Below are 26,460 nucleotides of genomic sequence, written 5' to 3' on the forward strand. Positions count from 1 at the left end.
AGATTCTAGCTTCTCTCTCTGCCCTTTCTCTCTCTCTCTCTCTCTCTCTCTCTCTCTCTCTCTGTTCTTGTTCGTCAGTACCGGTTAGGGCTAAATCGATTTCCGAACGCGCTGCTTCGAATCGGTAGGATCTAAGCTTGAAAGAAGCTTATAGCACAATCGGATAGAACACGGCGTCACTAGGAAGCGTGGGCGTGTAGTTGACGACGGCTCGGACCACAATTAATGCGTGTGGCGGTTGCGTTAAACGCGGGATGACTGAAACGAGTCTCTGTATGCGATAGACAGAATTAATTATAGATATTTTCAATCTCCTCAGAGATAATAAAAATATCTTTTGCACTGCGCGGGTCATAGGTGCGCGGTCAAACGAAGAGTCTTATGCAAAGGCGAATCCAGTCAAAATATGCGATTTTCATGTATTTTCTAAAAGTTGGTTTACATTGAGATAAAAAAAGAACTTTGAACAATCGTAACGGACCAAATTCCAAAGTGTGATCCGAGAGGAAGTAAAAATATCTAATAATAAAATCGGAAAAAGATCTTAACGGAAGCGGATGAGAACTCGAAGCAATATAATGACGTACTAGGGAGGCTCTGGAGATGCACTGGTGGTACTTGGATTCAATAGGAAACACTATCTTTACGATAAGGTTGGTTTCGATGTATATTACATCGATTTTATCTTAGGACCTGAGAAAAAGATTTAATAGACGGAGGGGGAGGAATGCGGCTGCGAGAGAGTTAGGACCGAATGCACGTAATGACTTAATAGAGGGAATGCGTTGCTTGGGAAATTGGAACGAAATAATTATTTCGAGTTCTGAATATACAACGTTGGCACATAGTTACCGACATACTGTGAATTTCGCGTTTTGAATACGTTTATTGTGTATTTGATATTTCCGATAGTACAAGTTAATTACTTTGCAAAAAATTATGACAAATATATGGCGTACATAGAAGAAAAATATTGATGATATTAAATTGTATCTATTTGCATCCAAAGATTTACAAAGATTCGAATGCAATAGCCAAGATTTTGAAATCGAAAAAAAGAAGATGAAGTAAAAGTAAAATTCGCGACAGACGTGACAGACGAAATAAAGATTCTCGCATAAATCGTTCAAATTAAATTAGACGAACGAACAGATGTGCCGAAAGTACGTAAGTTGCTGCCAAATCGGCAATCTTAAAGTGGATTGACCCTCGCATGCGGCGGTCGTACTTCCTATGCAATTTTTCACTGTCCCTCTTTCTCTCCGTCTCTCTTTTTCTTTGCTAGCCGTTCGTTGGTCGCGTTCACGATCGTCACGTTTGCGTCGGAACCACTACCCAGTTCCAAAGTACGTATTACGTCGGAGAATGTGTAACAATGAGGCCGATGGAACCTTAATGGACGCGCGAGAGCACATCGAAGGGAAGCTTCCGAGGACGGTCAGGCTCGAGACGAAAGAAAGGGCTTCGAGCGTGCGCGTTCTCCGCTCGCGTCTTGGAACCGAGCGGAAACTTGACGTGCTTTCTCTTCGATACTTTCTCGGGACCGTCCGTCGTTTCTTCACTGCGAGGCGCGACGTGCTGCCTTTCCCGATGAACCGAATACGCGGAAACTACCTTCATATCTACTCGTTACCATTAATTGATATAAGTTACAGTCTTTGCGGTATATATTTTTTTATATTTACGATCGCAAATAGACGATTTTGATATTTTTTAAAAATATTATGTAGTAGAAAACGAAATAGCCTTCCATTACGGCAAAGACTTGGTTTAACGATTGACAAATGATCTCACGGACATTTCAAATATCAATTAGCCCCAATCAATTGGCCAGAGAATCGGGGCGTGAAGCAAGAAAATGACACACATTTATTCGCCATGGCCGCGATCTTAGCGTTGCGTTACACCGGCGGCCGGTCGGTTTGCGTAAAGCCAAGACGATAAACGTAAATAAGAGTGAATGGCGGGGAGTATTAAGGAAAAAAGGAGGATGGAAGATAATAAAGGAAGGACGGGAACGTATTATCTCGTCTCGCGCGCGGGAATGATACAAGCGAGTGGAATAGCGGGTAAAAATGAGAAGAACGAGAGAAGAAAGAGAGGGAGAGGAACCGCGCGTGTAAGGAAGATGCGCTACAAAAATGGAGATGATGACTGTAGCTGCGAGACAAAAGACGAGAATCGCCACACGCACAATATGAGAGAACGTTTAAACGAGTTCCAATACATTGTAAAGGCAAATGGCGCATTCGCGTATACTGAATGATAATTAACAGTGCAAGAAGAAGAAAAAGAAGAAGAAGAAGAAGAAGAAGAAGAAGAAGAGGTTTCTTAACCGGTTCGCCACCGATATGAAAACGAGTTTCTCGGGATTATGTGTATTTTCTCTGTGTAACTCTTTACATAGTTTATCGAGGTGATACACAGCCCGGTCGTAATAATACGGAGATTTTTTACCATCTCGCTGAATTAATGAAGCAATCGGGGATATTTATATGCGTTTCTGACCGTTGTAAATTTTGCGGCAAAGTAATCTCGTTACCATTAATCGTAATATATTCGTTACGACATATCAATATCTTGGAGTGATTACAATCTCCGCGTGAGTGGAGTTCCGTGACTCGAATATGAAAAATGTCTTACATCTCTGCATATAGATAACGCACATCTTTCTATAGTACTTCCAGAGTTTGTCCTCGGAATTAAGAAGCCGTAAATATCGGGATTTCGCGTATCTTCGATATGACTTATATTTTGACAGTGGAACAATTAGTCCGACTAGTTTGTAATGTCTGTGTGTCTGTGCGATTTTGCTGAAAATCACCTACGGGATAGGAATGAAATAAAGTAAAAATGTACGAATAAATTGTACTGTCAAAGGGCCACCACGCATCGATACTACGTACGTTATAAAGATATTCGCGAGATTATCGTTTCTTCACGACTCGAAATATTGATGTCGTGTCGCACAGTTGTGTTTAGATATGTTTTTGTGGACCGAGCGTTTCGTGGTTCTTCGTTATGATATAAAGAAAAAAAACTATAAGAACAGAATACGCGACATGCTTGAAGAAAACCTGTCCACGGTACCACGTATTCCGAAGTAGCTTAACGTAGAAGCGCAGAAGTGTTTTACATGTAAACATGACGAATTGGAGCTTAAAAGGATGGGGGTGCCGCGAGCGGATCTCTTTTTCGCGCGATCTCGCGGGCATCTATCGTTTTGGCACTCGCTACTCGATGAAAGAAAGCGCATTAATTTCTATCGCTGGACTTTGACGTACGCGAGAGAGATCCACTCCCGGCTATGACGTGAAGCGTTTTGACTGTGACTGATGACACCTCATTTACCCCTGCCCGCAGTTTCCTGCTGCACACTCGCTACGCGATTCTATCCGCACACGCGTTTCTTTCGCTAACGCGCCCTTTTTTCCCCTCGATTTTTACACATTTCGGCACAATAATTTCACAATTACGATAAGAGCGAGGAATAACGCTGGTGAAGTAGCGTCATGGCTCGTTAACGATTTATACGGACATGAATTCTGGATTTCTCGAGTAAATTTTTTTTAATAGAGAAATTAGTTTAAGTCTATCTTAATTTCAAGTAACTCGGTTCACTTAAACATTCAAGAACGTTTTGATATATATGTATAAACTTTTGCACAAATATTAGAGTTTTATTAGTACATATAAAAAAATTTGATTGATTTGTAATGCTACTTAACAAATTTATAATTAAGTATTATAAAACGACATAAAAATAAAGAACAAACAAGAAATTAAATTAAAACTCTTAAACCGTTAAGAAAATTGTGCTAAAATTTTATACAGATAATCACGCTTAATAATGCGACAATTTGTGAAGTTATTATATTTTTGATAATAAAAAATTGAGATATATGACACATTCTTAAGGTTGTCAAATTTATCGTATATCTTGATTTATATAAAATTTTTAGAACAATTACATTGTTAATATCACGTGAAAATAATTATATTTGAACAAGTAACTTTTAACGAGGGAACTCAGGAAAATTAATTTGGATTTTCATGTATTTACGATTGAAAATGAAAACTCGTATAATCATATCCTGCATTTACAGAAAATAGATGAAAGAGAAATGGCAAAGGCGATTATAAACCGTATCAACGATATATTTCAAACTTAATTTCAAAGAAACATTTTTACAAATTGTTTACAAATTTTATAATGAATTTTACTTTTGTTAGGAAAAACATTGATAAAAATTATTATTTATTACATGAATTTTTAATGTCTTTGGTATCAGTACTGAATACGGCCAGTCGCTGAATAATATCACAGTAAATAATTGTTTAAGAAAAATATTAAAATAATAAGACTTGAAAATGTAATTGCATCAAATTGTTTTTCTTTGTTTATCGAATTGATACAATTTCTTACTTATTCATTGACTAATACGGTAACCCTATCAAATTTCATTTTTATATATAGACATGTCTCAGATAGAATATCTTAAAGTCGATTTAAAATATTTTGCTTGAAGAGTAATTAGTCTGTAATTCGTGCCTTTCTATACTTGAGCTTTATAGAGAGAAAACGGCTGTGAAAATTTTGTTTTGAGAAAAATTTCTCTCTAAGCGAGTTCTCCTCTAAATCTAATTTTCTCGGTACATCCGGAATAGCCGCGAACGCGAACTAATAAGCACCGTCAATACATTATCGCGTCTCGCGTATTACAAGAGACGGCGAAACCTTTTGTAGAAATGACGGATTTCTACGGAAAAATTGGTTTTTTCCGTGAGGGAAACTTGAGACCCCGAGGGAGAGAGAGCAAGTCCGCGCGTAGCGTGTGCGGGTGTCGGCGCGGTGACGTCGTTGCGCGAGATGACGTTATCGAATGCAAAAGCCTCCGTTACACGGTTATCGAACACTTTTCACATTTTCCATCGCGCGCATCCGTCACGTCGCCCGCTCGCTCGTCGTGCTACTGTACTCTCTCGTAGGATAAAAATAGAGGCAAATATCGTCGCGGTTGTTCTTCCGCCGCGGCGTGCCCGCTCGCCCGCACGCACGCACGCACGCACGTTTACGCGTGCATACGGCAATTCGACGCACACCTTCTCGACCTGACCGAGATGAGTAGAGGTCGGTTTTGCGCGGATGTTTACGCTGAAACTTAGGCGCGAGTGCGAACGTGCGAGACTCCGCTACCAGCAGACGCTCGAGAGGACGAAGATCAAGTTCGGCCAAGGTTGAGAACCGTCATGGGAGCCTGGGTAATAAAATGAGGGCCCCTGCTCTCCCCTGGGGGTGGGGCCCCCTCGATAACCCATATTGTACCCCCCATCCCCTCGTTCTTCCCCCCTACGTTCGTCCCTCGCGCCGCCGCCCCTGGCCGTATATACTCCGATCGGCCGGAAGAGTTTTGTCCGGGCTCGTCGCGCCAGAGAGAAATCCTACCGAATCTATCTGCGGGCGAGCTGACTGTCCGAAATTTCTCAAAAATGATGGTTGTACGGCGGGGAATTTTTGCGAATTTTCGATATAGCGCGCGGTCACCTGCGCCGCGGACTTGCCCGCGAAAAGGATTTTCGCGAGAAAATCGAGAGGTGGAGCGCGCCGACAATACTTTCACGGCGGCGTATATACACGATCATATACCACCCCTAGTCTCCCCACACCCCCCTAACAACAGTGGGGTGGTACAGTCCCGGCGAAGAACCGACGGCAACCCCGGCGTATAGTCCGCGCTGCCAGTCGGGACGCGCGAAAAATCACAAATGTGAAGAATGGACGCGCGGGATGAAAAAGGCGGATTTCGACGGTCGATTCGCGACGAGCAGGTTGGAAAAAATTAGAAATTTTTACCGACGCACTTCTCCCTTCCACCCGGCAAACGAGCGAGAACCCCTCTACGTTTATTTCCGAGTAAACGCCACTGTTGAACGGTAATATGTATACAAATATTAATTAATTTACGAAAAACAGTACTTTTGATTATTTTTAAAAATATATAATTTGATATTGCACACGTAGCTATACGTATAATTTCTTTCTCTTTTCTCTTACATTCCCTAAATTGATTTACTTTTGTGTAAATTTCACAATCGTGAAAACATTTTTCCCAAATTATAAGAGTTGGTTCATTAAATTGATCTACATCCATTAACTAATGTTAATTACACACACACACACACACACACACACACACACACACACACACACACACACACACACACACACACACACACACTCGTTAAATGCTTTTCGTTTTTTTTATATTCCGTGAATTAAATAATTTTTATAAAATATTATCCGTGAAACTGTTATGTAGCACCAAAAATATTTTTTTCAAAATTATAAGAATCACAATTAAATTGATTGACTTGGAATCGTTAACCGTTTCGTTAGCTTGAGAAAAATTGCGAGCAAGTCCAGTATCCGTAGAGGCAAGATCAAGAGAGAGCTGTGTATTCATCGTTAAATGTGACTATTCAGTTTCTGTACCTCGTCGATTTAACGCGGGTTAAACGCGAAGACGTTTGGTGCTAATGCGAGACGAGAATCAAAACGCAATGTTAAGTTACAAGCGCGCTTAGCCGGCGAGAATACGGGGGCAAGGGCGAGAATTTTTGGGAGACCGAGGACAGAAGGGAAAGGGGGCAAAGATACATCGGTCGTGGGCAGTCTCGAGAATGGTCGGCACGGTCGAATCGATGGAAAGAAATTTATTCGTCGCGAGCGCCGGCGGCGGGTTTAAAGTACGGCGTCAACGTTGAGACGTCGCCGTCGCCGCCACCACCGCCACCGCCACCGCCACCGCCGCGTTCTCGGGGTAACACCGCGTTGCGACGCGACGCGACGTGACGCGCGCTACCTGGTAACACCGTGGAATTACAACGGATTCTTTCTCGTCGCGCCGGTATGCCGGAATCGGATTGGAATTCGCGGAGACTCGATGCCAAGCATTTTTTTCAACGACGGCGACGTCGAGCTGAGTCGTGCCCGACGATGGAAGCGTAGCTTCGCGCCGACCATTCGATTATTACGACGCGCGTCCAAACGAACGGACATAGGACGACTCGGCACTAGCGTGCTGGATCTTTGCTCCTCTCCCCACTGCCCTTTTTTATCTTTCCTGACCCTAGACAAATTGAATTTAACTCCACCACTAATACGGTCGCTCCGAAAAACGCGCAAAAATCACGCCGCGATTTGTTTTCGTGTTCTTTTTCCTCCTTCACGGAATCTGCGTCGATTTCTTTCTACGTGAAATTATAAATGCCCTGGTGCGTTAATATCGCGACGAACGTGAGGGGATGTTGCATAAAATGTCCTTCTATTTTTCGCAATTTTTTGAAATAATCTCTGGAAAACTAGAAATATGTTAAAAATGCAGGGACACTGAATTTCGTACAATTATTTGTTAATAATGTTGAAAATATATTTTGAATATTATTAATGTTTTAATATTCAAAACACTGCGGAATATGTATAATACTGTATGCCTTTTTTCGCGAGTTTTTTTTTATCGGCGGGGATTCAAGCGTTGTACTCGTCGTACTTTTCTGTATGTTGCTCCGCGACCATCGCAATTTTCGCTGTTATTAACTTGGGTGAATGAAAGTATACGGTACCGTATGTATGAACGTCGCTTTTTGTTATTTCCTTGTCACTCGCGCGGCATATAGTTTATAGCGGAGGGAGCCAATTTTTATTGCGGGAATAATATTGAATTTCGACAGTACGCCGCGAAGCGAGAACGGCGCAAATGCGAATTTCTTGCATATCGTCGGGGATAGAGTGTGGTTTTTGTTCAAGACGAAAGAATTATCGGACAGAATATGTAGAATCGGATAGAATGGCCAAAACGTGGGTCAAATTGTAAAAAAAATTGCAAATATATTATTTTGTGTATATCGTACATCATTCGTTCGATTGCATGACTGGTTAATTGATACACAGTTGAACAATTTATTGAATTTAACATATGTCGTACGTTCCAAACGATCCAAATTTGTGTTCACTTAATACAAGATGAATGTGTTAGAAAGTTACATATTGATTAATTTCATTAAATAGTGAATGTAAAATATTGCGTAAAGATTTTATTTTATTATTAGGTCTTAACCAATTGGACTGTAAGCGTTCGATAATACCGTTTCTGACATGCTAAAAAAATACACCAACGTCATCGGACTATTAAGAAAAAAATGTCAGATCCGTATTGTGTCGGTCGAAGGTTCGAATGATTAACGAGCAGTTAATTACCGTACTGAAATATGTATGACAAACGTTAAACTTTCGCGATATTCGACAGTTTTGAGAATCGCGAGAAGCTAACCGAGAAAGGCATTAATTATATGACTCGTAAAACTTCCTCGATTTTTCATTCGCGACAAGCTTGAAGTTAATTCAAGGTAAATTTGATTCTCATTCGTTGACAAGATTAGCGTGAACAAGAAAACATTGATTATGAAATGCGTCTGCGAAGTTTGTTCATTTTACGCGTTCATAGAGACTGTTTGCGATTGAAGTAATTATCGTGCCGCATTATCGGCACGATATTTGCTGTATATGTGAATGTCAAAATAGTATAGAATTAAATTTTTAGCAGAAAATATACTAAACGCGATATTCTTTTTATTAATTTAACATAATGTGATTATGTTATTTGAATATTTTATGTTAAATTTATATTCAATATTTTCTTAGTTAAAATTTGTTAAAATAACATTATTTATGAGTAAATGAGCAAATAACAAAAATAATATACTCTTGAAACGTCAATTCTCAGATAAATGAGTAAAATAAAGAAAATTTATGTATCAACACATTATAAACGTTAATCTTTCTGAAGAATCTGTTTCCATAACTTGTTTAAAAATTATATAGAGAGTGTTGCATTTTTAAGTTAATTTTTTAATATAATATCAGTGTTACGTCCAAACAGGCATCTTGTATTAAATTAACGTAATTTTGAGTTGACCGTTTGGGGCACATGTGATATATATTAAATTTAATATAAATTTTTAAATTATGTAATATGAAAATTGCCATCTTGTATAAACCTGCATTGCGCATATTGCACGTGCGCCGGAACAGATTACACATATTACACATGTATCGAAGCGCGTGTCATTTACATTAGACTTATGACAGAATTCATATCGCGTACGCAAATGCGGATCTCTCGTTGCGTTACTATACAGTGATTTCGCGAAATATATATACTCATGGCGATCGAGTTGCGGCTCGTACCCCCAGGAGGCATTTTTCTCCCCCGGTCGCTTCCACACATTATTGAATATCGTCTATTTGTCGAGCAACGTCTTCTTGCTTGTTCCGCCACGCTTATCGCGTCACTGTTTCGCCGACTTTTCCTTCTTCCTCTATCTCGGCGTCCCTCCGCCCGGGCCAGAGGCGCGCTTGCCAGAAATATCAATTTGCGCGGGAGTGGTAACAGTTTGCTTGATTTGGCACGGCGTAGCTTATGTCCGAAATAAATCTTCGCGAGTGCAGAGTGTCGGTGCCCGCCCCGGAAACCGATTGTCTATGCGAATTTGACATGAGTAGCGCACTCGTCCTGACCTCGCGGACGATATCTCATTCCCGCGTTTCGATTCGCATCTTATTTATCTCCGATCGATCGATGTTCCGGTAGAAAAAAAAATATGGATACGCGCTACAGAGACTTTGCAGTTTTATTAGATCGTCTTCTTTAAACTCGCTAATGACATAGCGCGCGATTCTGTCATTACGCTAAGGCCGAGTTTGTCCCCCGATGTAAAATTAAAAGTTGCCCATTGACAAGCGCGGCAGTAGAAGTGCATAATAAATTAAAATGGCAAACACAGTAATTGTTGTTGCGACAATGAACGTTCTGTCACGAGGAAGTAAACGTGCTCAGAAAACAATCCACATTGCAACGCGTATTGATATTTTGGAATGTATAGCAATGTCATTTTCATACTACTTTTTCATTTATACTTTTTAAATTACTTTTGCACTTACTTGATCATCGAGTTTTCTTATAAAATTACTTATTAATTCATCTTTAATACAATGTATCTAATTTCAGCACGTTGAAAAAATAAACAGAAAAAGAGATAGACATAATTCTATACAAATCTTTTACAGTTGCAAGTAATCAAGCGAAAAATTGTTGTAATTGAAAAAATTTTGTAAGAAATTTTATTGATCTTTATTTTTACAGTTCCTCTGACTTGTATTTTATCTCGGTGAAGCTAAGAATCTTGGACATCTATTGATGAAAATAAATTGAAAAAGTTGAACCATTTTTTAGAAATTTGTCTTGCAGACGAATAGAAACGGACAAGTAGACAAATAGACGGCTAGACCAACATTGTAAAATAATAAAATAGTTTGCTACGTTGAAGTAATTAACAATTACAAAATGATATCTACTTTGTATCATTTTTATTTTAGTAACCTATCACACAAAAAAAAATAAAACGTGAGACGTTTATTTTTGAATTTATATTGTTCTTATTGTATTATTTAGGAATGCAATTATCTTTCGGAATAATGCTACCAAGGATTTTCCTGTACATATTGAAAGAATATTATTTTACTATAAGAATTTTACTTACAACTATAATTAACTGTAATAGAATCATATCTTATGACACATGAATGAATATTATTCTAAATCATATTACGCAATGCATTTGCAATTAAATTAGATTGAAATTGCGCATCCAAAGAATTCTCGATTCGTTATTCGTCAAACGAATAATCTCGACCGATCGTGAAGTAATTCGCAAGACACGTAGCCTTCCTTGGAATCACGGTCGTCGACAAAAGCAATTGATGACGGCAGTTTTTCGTGCGTAAGAAAAGCCGACGAGAGACCAAGCCACACGCGGGGAAATAATAACAAGAGGAGTGCCCGCGGGGTTTGGGTGTAGGTAGACCAGGCGCGGAGACGCGAGGGAGATAGTGGTAGATGCATAATTGAATGAAAGCGTGGCGAACAGAGCCAAGGGGTAGTTCCTACGACTGGGAGGGGGTGGAATGCTATAATTTCAAGCCAGACAGTCATGCGTTATTCAGCATTGAGGTACAAGCTCTCTCTCGCTCGCTCTCTCTCTCTCTCTCTCTCTCTCTCTCTCTCTCTTCTCTTTACCTCCATCCCTTTTCTCATCTTTGCCTTTTCTATGTGATTCTCTGAAGGAGAGAAAGTGCCTCTTCATTCTCTTCTCTCCTTTTCATTTTGTCGCACTTAGGTCCCTGTCCTCTGCTTAATCCTTAATCGTTTGTTCATTATCTACGATCGTTTTCGACTCACAAGTGCAAAATACATCGGCGCAATAGTAATAATCAGTGCAATGATATTAAAACACACATGCTCAGGACTAAGTTTACAAAATCCTCTCATCACACAAGCTAATTCTTTCTCCATTTATCTGTTACATTCAGGAAAGCGACAACGTCTGGTGGGACTCCTTCGCGAGCGAATTCTTCGAAGAAGACGCTACTCTCACCCTTCATGTCTGCTTGGAGGATGGACCGAAAAGATATTGTGAGTATCACAGTGATTTGACCGTACATTTACGTTTCTTGCAATCGGCGACGATGTGGATCGAAAAATATTAAAAAATGTTATAATGAAATCATGGACGGAATCCTATTGTTACATTTTATTTTTAAAATTAATAAGAAGTTATTTATTTCTAATCAATAAAAGAAGTTGATTTCTGTCAACCAATAGATCTGTCTACAAATAATGCAGCATAGACGAGTGAGAAGCATGTTTATTTTTGTGAAAAAAGAAAATGCAAAAAGAAAAGATTAAATTGCAAATGAAATATTTTTCAAGAGTAATGTGATAAGATCTCGAATAGAATTTCTATCACATCGTTATCTGTATTAATATAATTGATCTCTGTCAATGCGAGATAATTTCTTATATCTTTGCAATATCACGGTTCGCAAATTGTCACCAATACTTAATCGCCGGTAAACTCGTGTCGTACCATCTCTATTCTAAATAATGACGTGCCACCGCGTGGCAATCTTGCAGTCGGTGGATTTTAATGTCTGTTCCGCACACCGTCTCGAAAATATACGACGACAACGTGATTACATGTCGTGCGGATGCATGTCGTCGTCATCCGGGTATAAATGATGAGGCATCCACCATTCGCGCGGTAAGATGCGTGCGAAACAACGATCGATGATGCGAAATGTGTCTTGTAATTAAAGTTGAAAAAAAAATTCTCGTGTGTTTTTCCGTTATCACTACGTTTTAATTTATTTATATTTGTATTGTTTCTTAATGAAAGTTTATTCATTCTTTTGCGGCAAGGAGTTTGTGTTATCGAATAAAATTTAAACATTGAAAATAATTGCGACAATATTTTACTTGGCGATAGTTATTCAAGAAAACGCCAATTTTGTAGAAGTGTCACATATATATTCGCGGAAAATATTCATCACGCTCAATCATCAATATCGATCAACTTAACAGACTTGTTGATCTTAATCGTCACCTTCTGCATCTCTTTCAAGTATTTGTGGTATTTATTTCTGATTGTTCCCATCTTTATTTTTTTAGCGATAGGAAGGACGTTAATACCCAGGTACTTCCGTTCGATATTCGATGGTGGTGTGACGGAATTGTACTACACTCTAAAGAACCAGAAAGAGTCGTTCCACAACACCACCATCACGCTTGACTGCGATCAGTGCACTATGGTCACGCAATACGGAAAGCCAATGTACACCAAGGTACGAACATTTTGTAGAATGGATCGAACTTGTAATAAAAAAGTGAATTTTGATTGATTTACCGAAAGAGAGAGAATAAAAAAAGTGACAGTATGTTACTCTTTTTGAAGAATCTTGCTTATACTTGCCTTATGGCTAGATTTTGATTATAACTATCTCTATATCTCTAGCCCGATCAGAATTAAACTCAAGTTTTATAGTTTAAATAAATAATGACCACAAAAAAGTTTATTACTAAAGTTTAGTAAAATTGTATAGAACATATAATTTTAATATAAATAAATTATATTGCCTTAAGGACTGCTGCTGCGTGCCGTATCTTGGGTTGATACAATTGGAAAAGTCGATTGTTCTTTTCTTGAAGAAAAGAGAGAGAGAGAGAGAGAGAGAGAGAGAGAGAGATATCATAAAGATAGGAAGGATTAAAGTTTAATTGGATCTTCGTAATTTTGGTAAAACTGTTTCCTAGCAGGAAGCTCAAGTTCCGCGAACTCTCTTTCGGGCGACGTGCGAAATCAAATGCCCTCGAAATAATTGGAGCTGATATTGTCATTTGAAACTTATTTTAGGTGTTAACGGAGGGTAGGTTAATATTGGAGTTCACCTTTGACGACCTCATGAGGATAAAGTCGTGGCATATGTCGGTAAGGACGCATCGGGAGCTCGTACCGAGGAGTGTTGTCAGTATGCAGCAGGACCCAACGATGCTTGAGCAGATTAGCAAAAACATCACCAGGCAGGGCATGTCCAACTTTACTCTCAACTACCTTAGAGTATGTATTCTCCGCTCTACCAGCACTTGTCTTAATTCTACATTGATGCATCAGTGTGTCAAATTAATCGCGTCCAAATTGAATTGAGATTTTTTGTCTTGTTAAATTATCTTGACGATAAAATTTGTTAGCGAAGCGGTCGAGTCTGAAAGACTCACGGACTAAAAATAAATATAAATCAAGTTGTATTTTTAATTATTGCAGTGAGGTACTGTAGGAAAATGGATTAAATAAAGAAAATAAATTCAATGAATTTATTTTTTATAAATTTTATTGAATAATAAAAGTGGACCTTATTCATTCTAAATATTTATAAATAAATATACAAAGATCTCTGAAACATATCTTTACACCGTTTGAAAATGTTTCAGATAAAAAGAGAAAAACGCATGCGAAATCATCAGGTTGTTAAAATATCAGGAAAAAGTACTCGTTGTATATTGATTTTTATAACGGGAGAAAAAGTATCGATCACAAACGTGATAGTTGGACAATTGTTGCAGTAGGAAGGTGTGTCGATGCGCGGCTAGTAGTCGGAGAACACGGCGTGTGTACGCCTGTCTTCTCGAAAGTATCTCTGACTATCCGGGTTACAAGCCACCTTCTTTCTGCGCTCGGAAGCGCTTTCACCGGGGTGAAGGGGAGAAGGGAAATCGCCGCGCATTCCACATGTATCGTCTCGAGCCACTTAAAAAGCCCGTCAATTGTTACGTCGAGAAAGTCTTCGCCCATTGTTGAATTGGTACACGATGTTCGGAAACGCGTAAGAACGACCGCGTCTTGAATAATTTTTTCACACGAGCGAAAAATCACCGATGATGAAACGATCTTCAGCTAGGATTTATGGATAAAATGTATTGATATCGTGCGAAACTCAAACTCATTCCTCAAGTGATAGTTATGTTATTTACCTTCCACACCCGCCGCATAATTAATGATGATCACACAAAAATAAGGATATACTCAAATATAGTTTTTAGATTAAGAATGTGTACAGAACGAATCGATAAATTTGTACATTTACAAGAACTTTTTTAAAAAATTTATCTTTTTACACAATGCAAGTACACAATAACAAGTTAATCTAACTTTGAAAATAGTTTATGATTAATATGTAAGCATTTCTTAATTATTTCAAAGTATTTGACTGTATTTAAAACATTTTTCTATATCTTAATATTATACAAAATGTTTTTTAAGAACAAATTATTTTTTTATTGCTTCAATTTTATATATTATTATTTATTATTTTGAAGAGATTATAGCAATGGCAAGAGCTTTATTAAAAGGCATATACATACATATGAGTGAAAAATCATGTAATTCTTCTCTACACTTTTTCAAGCTGAAAAATCTTAAGTCTTTAATTCAAAGAAATTTTAATTTATATTAAATATGTTAGGATGTTGTAGAAACGTTTAGAATCACTTAAATTTTTCTCTACACATTTGCTGGTACACTCAGGATCCCCGCAAGAGATTTTGTACCTTACCAATGGTTTAGTAATTTTACATCAAATTAAACTGATGTTTATACAGCGATTTTTTTACAGTTATGCGTGATTCTGGAGCCAATGCAGGAACTGATGTCGAGGCATAAAGCGTATGCTTTATCACCCCGCGATTGTCTGAAGACGACCTTGTTCCAGAAATGGCAGAGGATAGTTGCCCCGCCGGGTAAGAGAGGTAGACGAACAGTTGCTTTACATGAGAAGCACCAGCCAGTGGACGAATGATCGTCGATCTTAATAAACAATGTGAAATCGATTCTTGCTATCCGCGAAATGGCGCATGACAATTTATTGTCGCCATCTTTTTTATCACTTTATGTCGTGATTCTTGGTTCCGCCGGTTTTTCTCTTGTTGAGCATGAGACTTGGCAATTTTCTATTTGAAATCTTCTAGTAGTTAGACTTTCCTATGAACAATTTTGCTTGCTTGATCGAATTCAAGCCAAATGTTCGAGTTATTCTGCGATCAAATTACTTGAGTCATGATTAAAATTTCCATTTTCTCTTAATTTTGCAAATTACATTAATTGATATTAATAACTCGGTTATTTTTCGTTTAAAATTGTGTGATACTTCTAGCGTCCGCTTATTGTACCTGTACTTGTGCGTAAAGCGCGTTTCTTATTTTACTTTTAATTCACATCTCACATGCAATTATTCGATATTCATTCAAACTCAATAAAACCGTGGAACCAAGCTTTGTATAACGTCAAATAGTCTGATGTCAAACGTGTTTCTCTGTAAACATCGCTTGAGAGTGCAAAGTAGTTCGTGAAAGAAGAATAGAAATAAACTTGACACATATGCCTATGTGTTTGTTTGTCCATCAATGCATGCTTGTGCTTGTGCGTGTCAGAGACCTTTGATAATGATAAAGGTCCACAGCTGGATAGTGCTCTTAAGTTTATCAGTGTGTAGTTACACACGTGGCCGAGCGTGGCCGACAAGTGTGCGCGGCATCATATTCATGACGCGTCTTCTTTTCTAGAGTCTCAGCGGCCAGCTAGTAAAAGAAGAAAGCGGAAGGGCAGCACATCCGGACCAGGCAACAATGCACCTCCTGCACCTAGCAAAAAGCGTTCACCAGGACCAAATTTTTCTCTAGCATCGCAGGTAGGTTTTTTGATTGGTTTTCTCAGTCAAGTCAGCATATCGATCGTGCAACGTTGCCGAGAAGTAAACGCTAACTAAATGTCTGTTTATTTCGATCTAGGATGTGATGGTCGTGGGTGAACCATCTTTGATGGGCGGAGAATTCGGGGACGAAGACGAACGGTTAATCACAAGGTTAGAAAATACACAGTACGATGCCGCAAATAACCTGGACCCTCATAGTCACGATGCGTCCGGTGGACCGCCACCTCATCCGCATCAATTCCACTCGGAGCCAACACCAGGCAATTCCTGGCCACCAGATCGCGGTCCTGGTCCACCACAGGGAGGTCCCTCTCAGGTAAACCTGTTTTTCTACAGCAAATTAGTTTCAGTTTAAAGAATGTACCTATACATGCCCACAATTTATTTGAATAAATAAAAATATTTCAACAAGTTTCAAATTTTGTTAAATTAATTGAACTAATTTATTAAAATAACTGATATCAGATATTGAAACAATACTTACTTTCCAACTCAATTTGGAGATCGATCGGTTGATGTATTCAGTTGCTATCTCGGAAAAACCAAAAACTAAAGAAAGATGCTCTTGGCTCGAAAGAAGATTAAAGAAAAGAAAAATAAAATTTAAGAAAACGGTATTAATAAAAGGTATATCAAAGGAAAGGTCAGTTATCAGAATACTCTTCAAAGCGCGTCGTAATGAGGTACTAATGCACCCTTATGTGTTGCTGCTTTAGGGAGTCCAAGGTGGTCAGACGGGCGCGGCCGCGGGTGTACAAGGGACGCAGGATGCCAGTCAGCAGCAGCAAGACAAGAAGAGCCCCGCGGTGAGCCAGTGAGGCCAGGAGTCCCCGCGCCCCCCCACCAGGGGGCGACGGGGGCGCAGGCCCAAGAACGTGGCTCCCTAGCGGGGCGAGAATCCTAGCCTCCCCACTGCCGCCGCCTATTTGGCCTCCGCGGCTGGCTCCATGACTGGCAGGTTGTCACACGTTGGCATGCTCCCGACGTTGGCCTGCCAGCCCGGTGGCTTGCCAGCGATAGCACCACCACCGGGTCATCATCATCCGGAGCAGCATTCGCAGTTGGGTCACGTGGCCGCCGCCGCCGCCGCCGCCGCTGCCGCCGCCTCGATGGGCATGGAGTCCTCGGAATTAATGGCGGTGGCTCATTATCAAGCGCAGCAATTGCAACGACAGTTGTTGGCCGAGCAGTCGGGTCCGGGCACTGCAATGCTGCCGCCTACGTCTGCTCAACCTACTGGTGGAGGTTTGATGCAGCCGCAGGGGCTCCAAGGGCAACAGCAACCAGGCCAACTCCAGCCAGGCCAGGACCCGCTACAGAGCTTGGTGCAGCAACTGCTCTGTCTACAGCAGATAGAGTATTTCCTCGCGCAGCGCGGTCACAAATGATTATATTTTAACAGAACGTAATTAACGGTCATTTTGCGCGGAAAAATGAGAGGATCGGACCAAAAAACGACGTTTAGAACTCTTGATGTGAGCAGGAAACGTGGTTTGTGCTGGCGCAAAAGTGCTCCGATTCACCGATAGGTAAATTTTACGCCAGATTGTACGACCCGCTGATGTCGTTGTTGGTGCTGCGATACTGTCGAGGATGAAAACGAGGACGGATAATACGCGGCGGTATCTGCTCGAGTTTTTATGGTTTTTCTAATTCTCGAACGGAGGGGAGGTGACGCGCGGTGTTTCCGAATCCGGCACGACACAGGAAGATTGCTAAGAAACTGGATGACGAGGTCTACAAATAGGAGAAAGTGAGAATGGCGGTCGCATCCGTTTATTGTGTGGATCGCTATATCGCTTCGAAGCACCGTGCGGACAGATGACGATCTCTAGGATAGAGGAGATCGAATGTTTTAGTGTGTGATACAAAAACTTTATGTCAAAAATTATGTTAAATATAAAAGATGGAACGATGTAACTGGGCGGTTGAAGAATATTGCTTGCAGATGAAGAAGATGACAAAGCAAGCAAAAGGAATATTAACGCCACGTTACGCGTCAGAGACGATTGTTCGCTCTGATGCGATCTGTGAATGAATCTCTATCCGTCAACAGTATTGATATAATTAATAGAGTAAATGAATATATATATATATATAAATATATATATAAAATATTGTAAGAACTATATCGTAAGTACGTATTTGTGCAAACGTCGGTGTGCAAGTTAGGCAGAATGCGTGTTGTGACAGTAAATTCGGGGTATATGGAAGAGAAAACGAGAGAGAAAGAGACCTATGAATGCAAGAGGGTATGAATGAGTAAAACGGAGACAGAGAAAAAGTGAAGAGGAAAAAGTGATAGAGTCAACTTCGACTTGAAGATTTTTAAGCGCGGGGACCGAACACTATTGCGCAGCCTCGTTGATTGTCCCGAAGACTCCTTATAGAATTTTATCCTTTATTACTACTATATATAATAATAATTATTTGATGAACCACGGGAAGAATATTTTGCACACTAAATATAAGAGAGACTTCGTTCCAAAGGTTCAAACCACGGTTGGAATATAAGAATAAAGCTTTCTTTTAAAATTGAGACGAGATGCGGAATCGATCCCCACGGTGCAGGAAAGAAAAAAAATGTAAAAATGTTTTTTCAAATATTTGTAAACACAAGCCTCGTGTTTTACGTTTAGAATATGTTGCGGTACGACACACATAGCACAGCACGTACCCACGTCTTACAAGTTATATGTGAATTCTAACTTTATATACCTAAGTGAATATTTTACGTTCACTAATCCGATTATACTTTTCGATTTTTAATGAGACTTTTAAACGACAACATTAGGACCGTATCGTTTTATTTGATAGATAAGTAATGCGCGTGATGATTCGATACTTCATATATCAATGTATATCAGGCACATGAATGCACACACAAAAACGTACAATATATACACGTAAATCCGGACCAAGTTCCTTGCGTGTTACTTTTAAACATCATGTCTATGTTCCTCATTTTGTTTATATTCGCATATGTTCCTATTTTTATATTGCTGCTTGTGATTCATTATGTTCCCTTCTTTTAACATTCTCAGATGATTTTTGTAAGAATTTTAAAAAGAAACTTTTTATTTGAATCATCGATAAAATCATCGACTTGATGATTAATTCATAAAATATTTAATTTTAAAATATTAAAATGTTAATTTCTCGTCTCTGTTTTTTAAATACTTAAAACTTTTAAATTATATAATTAGTTGGAAAAAATATTAAAGCATTTTAAATATCTATTATTTGTAAACATTTGTTTTGGGGAAAAAAAAAACTTTAACTTATGTATAAACTTATATATAAACATTTAAAAATATTTGTACACGTAAAAAAGAAGTGTTTAATTTTTAGACGTTAAAACGCTTTATTTCTGTCTTTTTTATTTGTTAAAAATTTCAACTTTAAACGTTTTAGTGTTTTAAACATTCTAAATATCATTTGAAACTAAAACATTTTTAAATATTAATATGCGGAGACAGATATAAAACATTTTAATATCTTAAAATTAAATACTTGTTTAATGCAAGCATTTAAAAAAATGGAACCGAGAAATAGCCATATTGTTATCTTGAAATTAAATACTTCTTTTATGAGTGAATGTGGCTCTTCGGGTCTTGAATCATTTATTTTATTGTCATTTATGCACTGACTCATTGCAAATGATTTGTTCCAATTTTAGAGAATTAACGAGAAATCGAATAGTTTTAAATTGTATTCATACGCATCTTGTATTCTGATATATCGTATCTTTCTGATATATGTATGATGATGTCTCTCATTGTATTGTGGAAGAAAAAATGTTTGACGAGATTCGAAGTTACACATGCGTCGAAATGTAAGAAAGGGGAACATCATTTTAGTTATAATTACTATACATCACATGAATTGCGATTTGTCAGTGTTTTCCCGCGTGACTGACGTAAATTGCTTGGGGCATGACGTAGGTACGAGCTCTGCTTCGATTTTGGAATATAAGCTCTTTGTATGTAACATGGTACACAATACATGGACATAAGTAAATAAGTAATTTGTCTCTCAAAAATGTTGCTTTGATCTCGCAAATCACTCCGCGTTAACAAATCGCGAAGCCTATTCGTGGATTGTGGCGCACACCGTTTTCATATCATTGTTATTAACTAATTTAACGAATCCACGCCTCGTCGCAGTTGGAGAGAAAGTTTCCTTAGCTTTCGATTTTTTCTGTTTCATAGAAGTTTAAGCCTGAATTACGGTTTGTCCAGTTACTGTTGGATTTAGTGTTCAAAAAACGAGCAATAAGCGGCATTTTGAGGCTTAAATCAAACTATTCTTGGGAATCTTTAAACGGACGGATTATAGTTTGTCCTACATTCGTCGGATTTTATTGAGGGAACAATAGGAGGAAAAAGACGACGAGGGAGCGATATATTTTACATAGAAACACCGACGTTTCGTTACTTTTGCACTAAACAAAAATGTTTAATTTTAAAATAAAATGTTTCATTTTTTTCCGTTTTTAAATGTATTAATTTTAAACGATAATTAAATTTAAAACACTAAAACGTTTAAAGTTAAAATTTTCAGTTTTAAACGTTTTAATGTTTTATATGTAAATACCATTTAAAATTAAAATATTTTAAGTGTTTAAAAAATGGAAGGAGAAATAAAATAATTTTTTCATATCTTAAAATTGAACATTTTTTTTTTGAACGCATGACCTCGACGTCTTCCTAAGACGAGAGCATCTTTCGCATCCTCGTTATGTCAATATCGCGCGGGAATACATTTGAAAATATGTACAAAGATCATTATTTCACAAAATACACACACATGCACACACACACACACACACACATGCGCGCGCGCGTACTCATACATGTACACGTACATACGACATAAAAGGATTATTTGTATTATTTTTGTTTCTCTCTCCTTTTAAAGAAGGAAATGTCATGCTTTCTTGTTGTTTCCTCAGTTTTTGCCACACATTAATTTCATACCTTTTTTCTTCTTTTGCAACAAAAGGTTACACATATGAATATATACTTACATGTAGAATGTATCGAGAGACAAGAATACGCTTGTAATTGTAATAAATTTTCAAAGAAAAAAAAATACGTGTGCATGTCAATGTGCACGAATTTATACATATATACGTACGAGTACATGTTTACATACAGATACACACACACACACACATCTAAATCACACTTGAATCATGAATTAGTTAGATAAGCCACGCGTGAAGCCAGTACAGTCCCACGGCGTGATAGTGTGCGAAAGTAGCAGAAAGATATACTTGGTGAAATATACTTGAACGTATAGAGAAAGAATGAAAAAGAGCTCAATTGAGATCGCATAAAAGGAGCGAGAGAGATAGAGATAGATAGATAGATAGACAGAGAGAGAGAGAGAGAGATAAGTGCACGTGTTAAAAGAGCGTATGTGTATGCATGTCGGCGCATGTATGTACGCACGGTATGCACACGTGCATGCGCGAGAGAGTGTGGGAGAGAATGCAAGTAACTTCGACACGAGCATGCAGTGGGTTTTAGCATAAATGATCTATTGAAAAATGTTGTATATTATTACGAATTATAATGACACTATTATAATTAATTAATTAATTAATTAATTATTATACCCTAATATGTGAATTGAATTTACGACAAAAAATACACGAAATGATAAGTAATAGGCGAACAAATTTTTAATTGTTAGCGCAGCACACGAAGGCTCCGGAAATTATAACACTCCACGGGCTTAGAGCCGAACTCGAAAGTAGTAGACCTATCTACACGATGAGGTCGAAAATAAACTAATAACGTGATAAAGCGCGGCAGCGTAACGTTGCGGCGAAGTCGCGCGGGGAGGCGGCAAACGTATGGGACTTTTAAGATCATATGCCGGGAGAAAGTGCATCGCCCAGCCTCGAGCGGCACGACTACTCGCTCTCCATATAAGGAAAGGACGTACTCTCGACGATCTCCTCGTTCCTATCTGTAACGCGTCCATGAGGTACGATTAAAGGCGCCTCGTCTCAACGCAAAGCGAAATCTTTCTAAACATTCCGCAGTGTCGAACTAGTCACATTATTCACAGGGAAGCAAGCAATCGCAAGATGTGAACTAATGAACATTTACGGCCGGTTTTATCGATTACTATTGATTCTAATCGATGAGTACTTTATCGGTTCCTCGTCTCTTTTTATGTAGCTTCGAAAAGATATAAAGAACCGTTCAAAACGAATTAGCTACTAGTTGGCTCTGGTGAGATTGGTCCTCGGACATTGGAACAGACCGATGAAAATTTAAAACAAATATCTCGTTTCTGTTAAATTTTTTTCTCTTAAAGTTATTACCAGCATTAATCATCTTTTTTGCATTTTGGTTGTTAGCTAAATCTCTATTGCTTTTTTCATATCTTTACTAAAAGTTATTTTAGCCTGAAACAAAAAAGTTTTGCGATAGAGTCATCATCTTCGTGATTGAAAGACTTAATTTTGAAATTATTCCGTTTTTTAATTATGCGCAAGGAGAGTTGAATGGATTGTACAAAGAGAGAATTTTCTCTTAGAATTTATCCTCAAAATCAGTAATTGTATGACAACACAGTCTTTAAAGAACTTTATTATAATTTTAGTAATACTTTATTAAAATACAATTAAAATAAATATACGTTTCATATATTAATTATACTTTATAATTATATGAAAATTTTTTTTACTATATTTTTTTCTAAAAGTTTAATAAATACAATTAAGTTTTACTACCATTATAATAAAATTTTTTCAAGACCACGTTATATATAAAATCTATTTCGGAAAAAGATGAATTGCTTAAAGCGAATTAAGACTCTGATTGGCCCTCGAACATTGGAACAATTCCATGACTGTCATAATTTTGACGATGAATTCTAAGAGAAAATTCTTTTCGTACAGGTTCTTGACAAACTCGGTGAAAGTATCCATCACGAATGACAGTTGATCATAAACGGATGACTTACGAGGTCACGTGCGTTTTGCTTCTTTTTTTGTGCATTTCTTGGAACATATGCATCTACGAGGTATGAAAAACGCATTTTTTTTTGGAAAAAAGGAACATATTTCGATTTTATTGTAGTAATATACGAGTTTTCGCTGTGGCAATCAGGGGAATTGTCAGGATGATATTTAAACGCTTTTGCCTTTGAAGTCGCGCTTTTTATTTTCACGCGAAATGCGCAGCTAACTACTTGTAAAGGTCCACGAAAACGAAAGATACGCGTAACATACTTGAAAAAGTCATCGACATACGCATAATACTTTTAATTATTTAACGCAAATTCGCACTAATTGCGGTCTTTGTTGCATAATCCTCGGTATTCGGAGCAATCAAAGAGCCGTTTGCAATTTCATTGATGAGTCATTCTATTTTCATCTAATTCGGTTGAAATTACCTTTGATTCGTACATGGCGCAATATAATGCAGCTTCGAGGCACGAGTATAGCACTCCTCACATATTTTCTGATTAGCATTTCTTTTCGGAAATTTTTTATCTATAATTTATTATATACATAATTATTAATTTCTGATCTCAAGCACATATTTATCTTTTTCAAACAATCATTTAAGAGTGTAAGTGGAATAAATTGAATGATTTACATTATAATATATGTCAATAAAAATTGTAAAATTCTCTCTAGACTAATAGAAATCAAGTTAAACTGAAGTTATGTACTCAGAATCGATTTTAATTTTTAGATAAATTTAATTGATAAATTCAAGACGATTAACATGCATTGAGTCTTGAATCTTTATTTCATTTAATAATACATAATTGGAAGTATCCTACTTCGTGGTTACTACAGGATGCTACAAAATCACGACAGAGAAATTTAATGTATTCACGCCAGATTTACATGGTAAGCTGCATCATTAAACGTACTAAAACGATAACGTTCAATTAAACCTTTTGCGAACGCGCATATCACGTGCGATTCACGAAGCCGCCGGTTGATAAACAGCAAGCGCTCGATTAGCTTAATTTCTATTCATCAACAAGATTTAGCACGAATGACATTTGCCAGCCGTATTATCGCGATGTCGTTGCAATTCGCGATTAATAGATATTTGATAGACTGTTAATAAACGAACTGTTCATCTAGCGTTCATCAGCAAATGCCGCGAGTACCATGTTCATTTAATTGACTCATTCACTCCCGTCGTACCATACGCTTGATTAATGATACATGAGCTATGGTATGTGAAACGATTACTATTTTGTCAGAAAATGAGAAATTGTAAAGGAAAATAGAATTATTTGTCGAGTCCAAACATTTATCTTTTTTTTCGCCGTAATCAGTATTGTTGTTTTTTATCCAAACAAAAGTATAATTCTGCGCATTCTCTTTTTAAATAGTTGATTAATTTGAACTAAAATTTTACTAACATCATATTATTGTAACATTCTTCAAAAATTATATTGTCTCACAATTATGATTTTAATGGTAAATTTTAAGAGAAAATTCTATATATACAAAATTACTTTCCGAGAATGTAATTATGCACATGTGAATTTCAAATTTTACTATCACAATAGTTCGGTTTTTAAATCAAAAAGATCTCGAGTACATGTTGGCTCAGGGAGAAGAGTATGTCGTATTCAAAAGTAATATTCGCGAGTTTTAGATGGAGCAACTGAACGACTATCGCAATTATTTTTTTTACTTTCGCCGTCTCAATTGTACATTGACCAAATCTCGAAGTCGTTGGACTAATCTTTAAAATTAAAACATTTTTTAATATTTAAAAAGACAAGAAATAAACTTTTTAATATTTTTAAATTGAATTAAACTTTTTTTTAAATGTAATTAATATTAATTTTTTTTCTATGTATGTTCACACAATTTAAAACTTTTTACAAATCAAATTGCATATCACACTCACCAACCGGAAGAAATAGGATTAGCATTATGGAAGTCGCGTATCGCGTCCACAATCCTGGACCGATTAGCTTCGTCACTCTTTTGTGCATCTTGATACTGTTTAAGGGATGTTCTTAAAGGATAATATTCGAAATAATTATTGATGATAATTAATTATATTTATAATGATAAAGGGAGAAAGAACAAGAGATAACGTGCCACTCGTTGCTAAGTGCAATGTACACGTGCATAAAGGCAAACTGCCGTTGTTGTTCCAAGTTCAGAGGACCTCTTCTCAAACGCGTCATCGATTATTTGGTATTTCCCTAAGTTTCACTTTGTCTTTGCAGATCCGAGTACACATGTCAACAACGGCTATCAAATTCGAATCGTTTGATCACACGAAAGGAAAATGTGATTTTGAGAATTGTGAAGCGGACATTTTTGAACGACTTTTCATCAAATTACAATTACACACAGAAAAATGTTGTAAATTACTTGAATCAAGTAATTATTACTTGTTTCAAGTATTAGTTTCACAAGTTTATATATTTGCAAACCTATCATGCATTTATCATAAGCATCCAATTTATTCAAAATATATTCTAAATCTTGATAATTTAGTACTTTAATCTCAAGAATATTAAATTAATAAAACTATAATACGATTTGCTTATTTATTCCAATTCTTTTTTTCAATAAAATTTTATGATATTCTCTGAAAGTATATAAATCTTTTTTTTTAGTTTGAAAAGACAAAAAGTTGTTTTTTGAAATTTGCGTGTGATAACATCAAGAAAATATTCTTTGTTAAAGATAACCGTTGCTGAAGAATAAAACTTAATTGAGTAAAAAAAACTTGTTTTTTTGTAAGTAGCAAAACTGATATTTTTCTGTGTGTGCAGTTTCAGATACACACGTTTCATATTGACAACAAAACTCTAAGGAACTGTACGTCAAGAAGAGAGTGTTATTTACAGAGGCTGCTTAATCGAGAATGTTGATACAGCTACCTTCCATTGAATGTAACTATTAGTTTAGATAGAAAATTCTTTGATTTGCATTAGCTGGAGCCGAATTGAAATTAATTGATAACAAGATCGTTGGTGCACGAAATTCCGAAAAGACGCCTCGGCCTTCTAGATATTCCTCGGACGTCTTTTGGACTGGCGTATTGTTTCCTCGACATCTACAAGCGAGAGACGAGGAGTTGTTCCGTGTAAATGTAATATCCCTCGCGGCGAGACGCGTTTGCCGGCCTCGACCCGCTATATTCCGTAAATTCCCTCTGTAAATACCGTCCTCTGAATTTGGCACCCGGAGGCTCTCGGTAGCCTCTCTCCGTGGTCTCGGTGTAGGAAACGTGATCCCGAGATTGGGGCTGGGTCGATCGGACTCGTCTAACGCCGGGCCAGTC

At 37.6% G+C, this 26,460-nt stretch overlaps 2 protein-coding genes across 8 annotated transcripts in view; both read left to right on the plus strand.

The window, feature by feature from the left end:
- LOC105837396 (LIM domain-binding protein 2) overlaps positions 1–26,460 on the plus strand; it is a 156,759-nt gene that overhangs the window by 122,065 nt on the left and 8,234 nt on the right. For 4 of the 7 annotated variants that reach the window (XM_036283018.1, XM_036283022.1, XM_036282998.1 and 1 more), the window contains 7 exons: positions 11,429–11,531; positions 12,567–12,739; positions 13,309–13,512; positions 15,065–15,197; positions 16,011–16,135; positions 16,236–16,475; positions 16,876–17,009. In XM_036283018.1, coding sequence (XP_036138911.1) covers positions 11,429–11,531; positions 12,567–12,739; positions 13,309–13,512; positions 15,065–15,197; positions 16,011–16,135; positions 16,236–16,475; positions 16,876–16,977 — 1,080 coding nt within the window. In that variant the 3' untranslated portion in view covers positions 16,978–17,009. Of the gene's footprint in view, positions 1–11,428; positions 11,532–12,566; positions 12,740–13,308; positions 13,513–15,064; positions 15,630–16,010; positions 16,136–16,235; positions 16,476–16,624; positions 16,742–16,875; positions 17,010–17,117; positions 17,121–26,460 lie in introns of those variants that run through there. The other 3 variants (XM_036283013.1, XM_036283003.1, XR_004962234.1) reach the window with 3 other exon arrangements.
- LOC114254516 lies at positions 17,107–18,743 on the plus strand. Its single transcript, XM_028191036.2, has one exon. It carries the CDS (start codon positions 17,107–17,109, stop codon positions 17,545–17,547), a length of 441 nt encoding a protein of 146 aa, XP_028046837.1. The 3' UTR covers positions 17,548–18,743.

Source organism: Monomorium pharaonis, chromosome 1 (assembly GCF_013373865.1).
Source record: "Monomorium pharaonis isolate MP-MQ-018 chromosome 1, ASM1337386v2, whole genome shotgun sequence".
In the NCBI taxonomy this organism is placed as follows: domain Eukaryota; kingdom Metazoa; phylum Arthropoda; class Insecta; order Hymenoptera; family Formicidae; genus Monomorium; species Monomorium pharaonis.

Excerpts from the sequence above, each read along its gene's own strand:
- LOC114254516 (XM_028191036.2), top strand. The coding sequence starts at position 17,107 with ATGACTGGCAGGTTGTCACACGTTGGCATGCTCCCGACGTTGGCCTGC.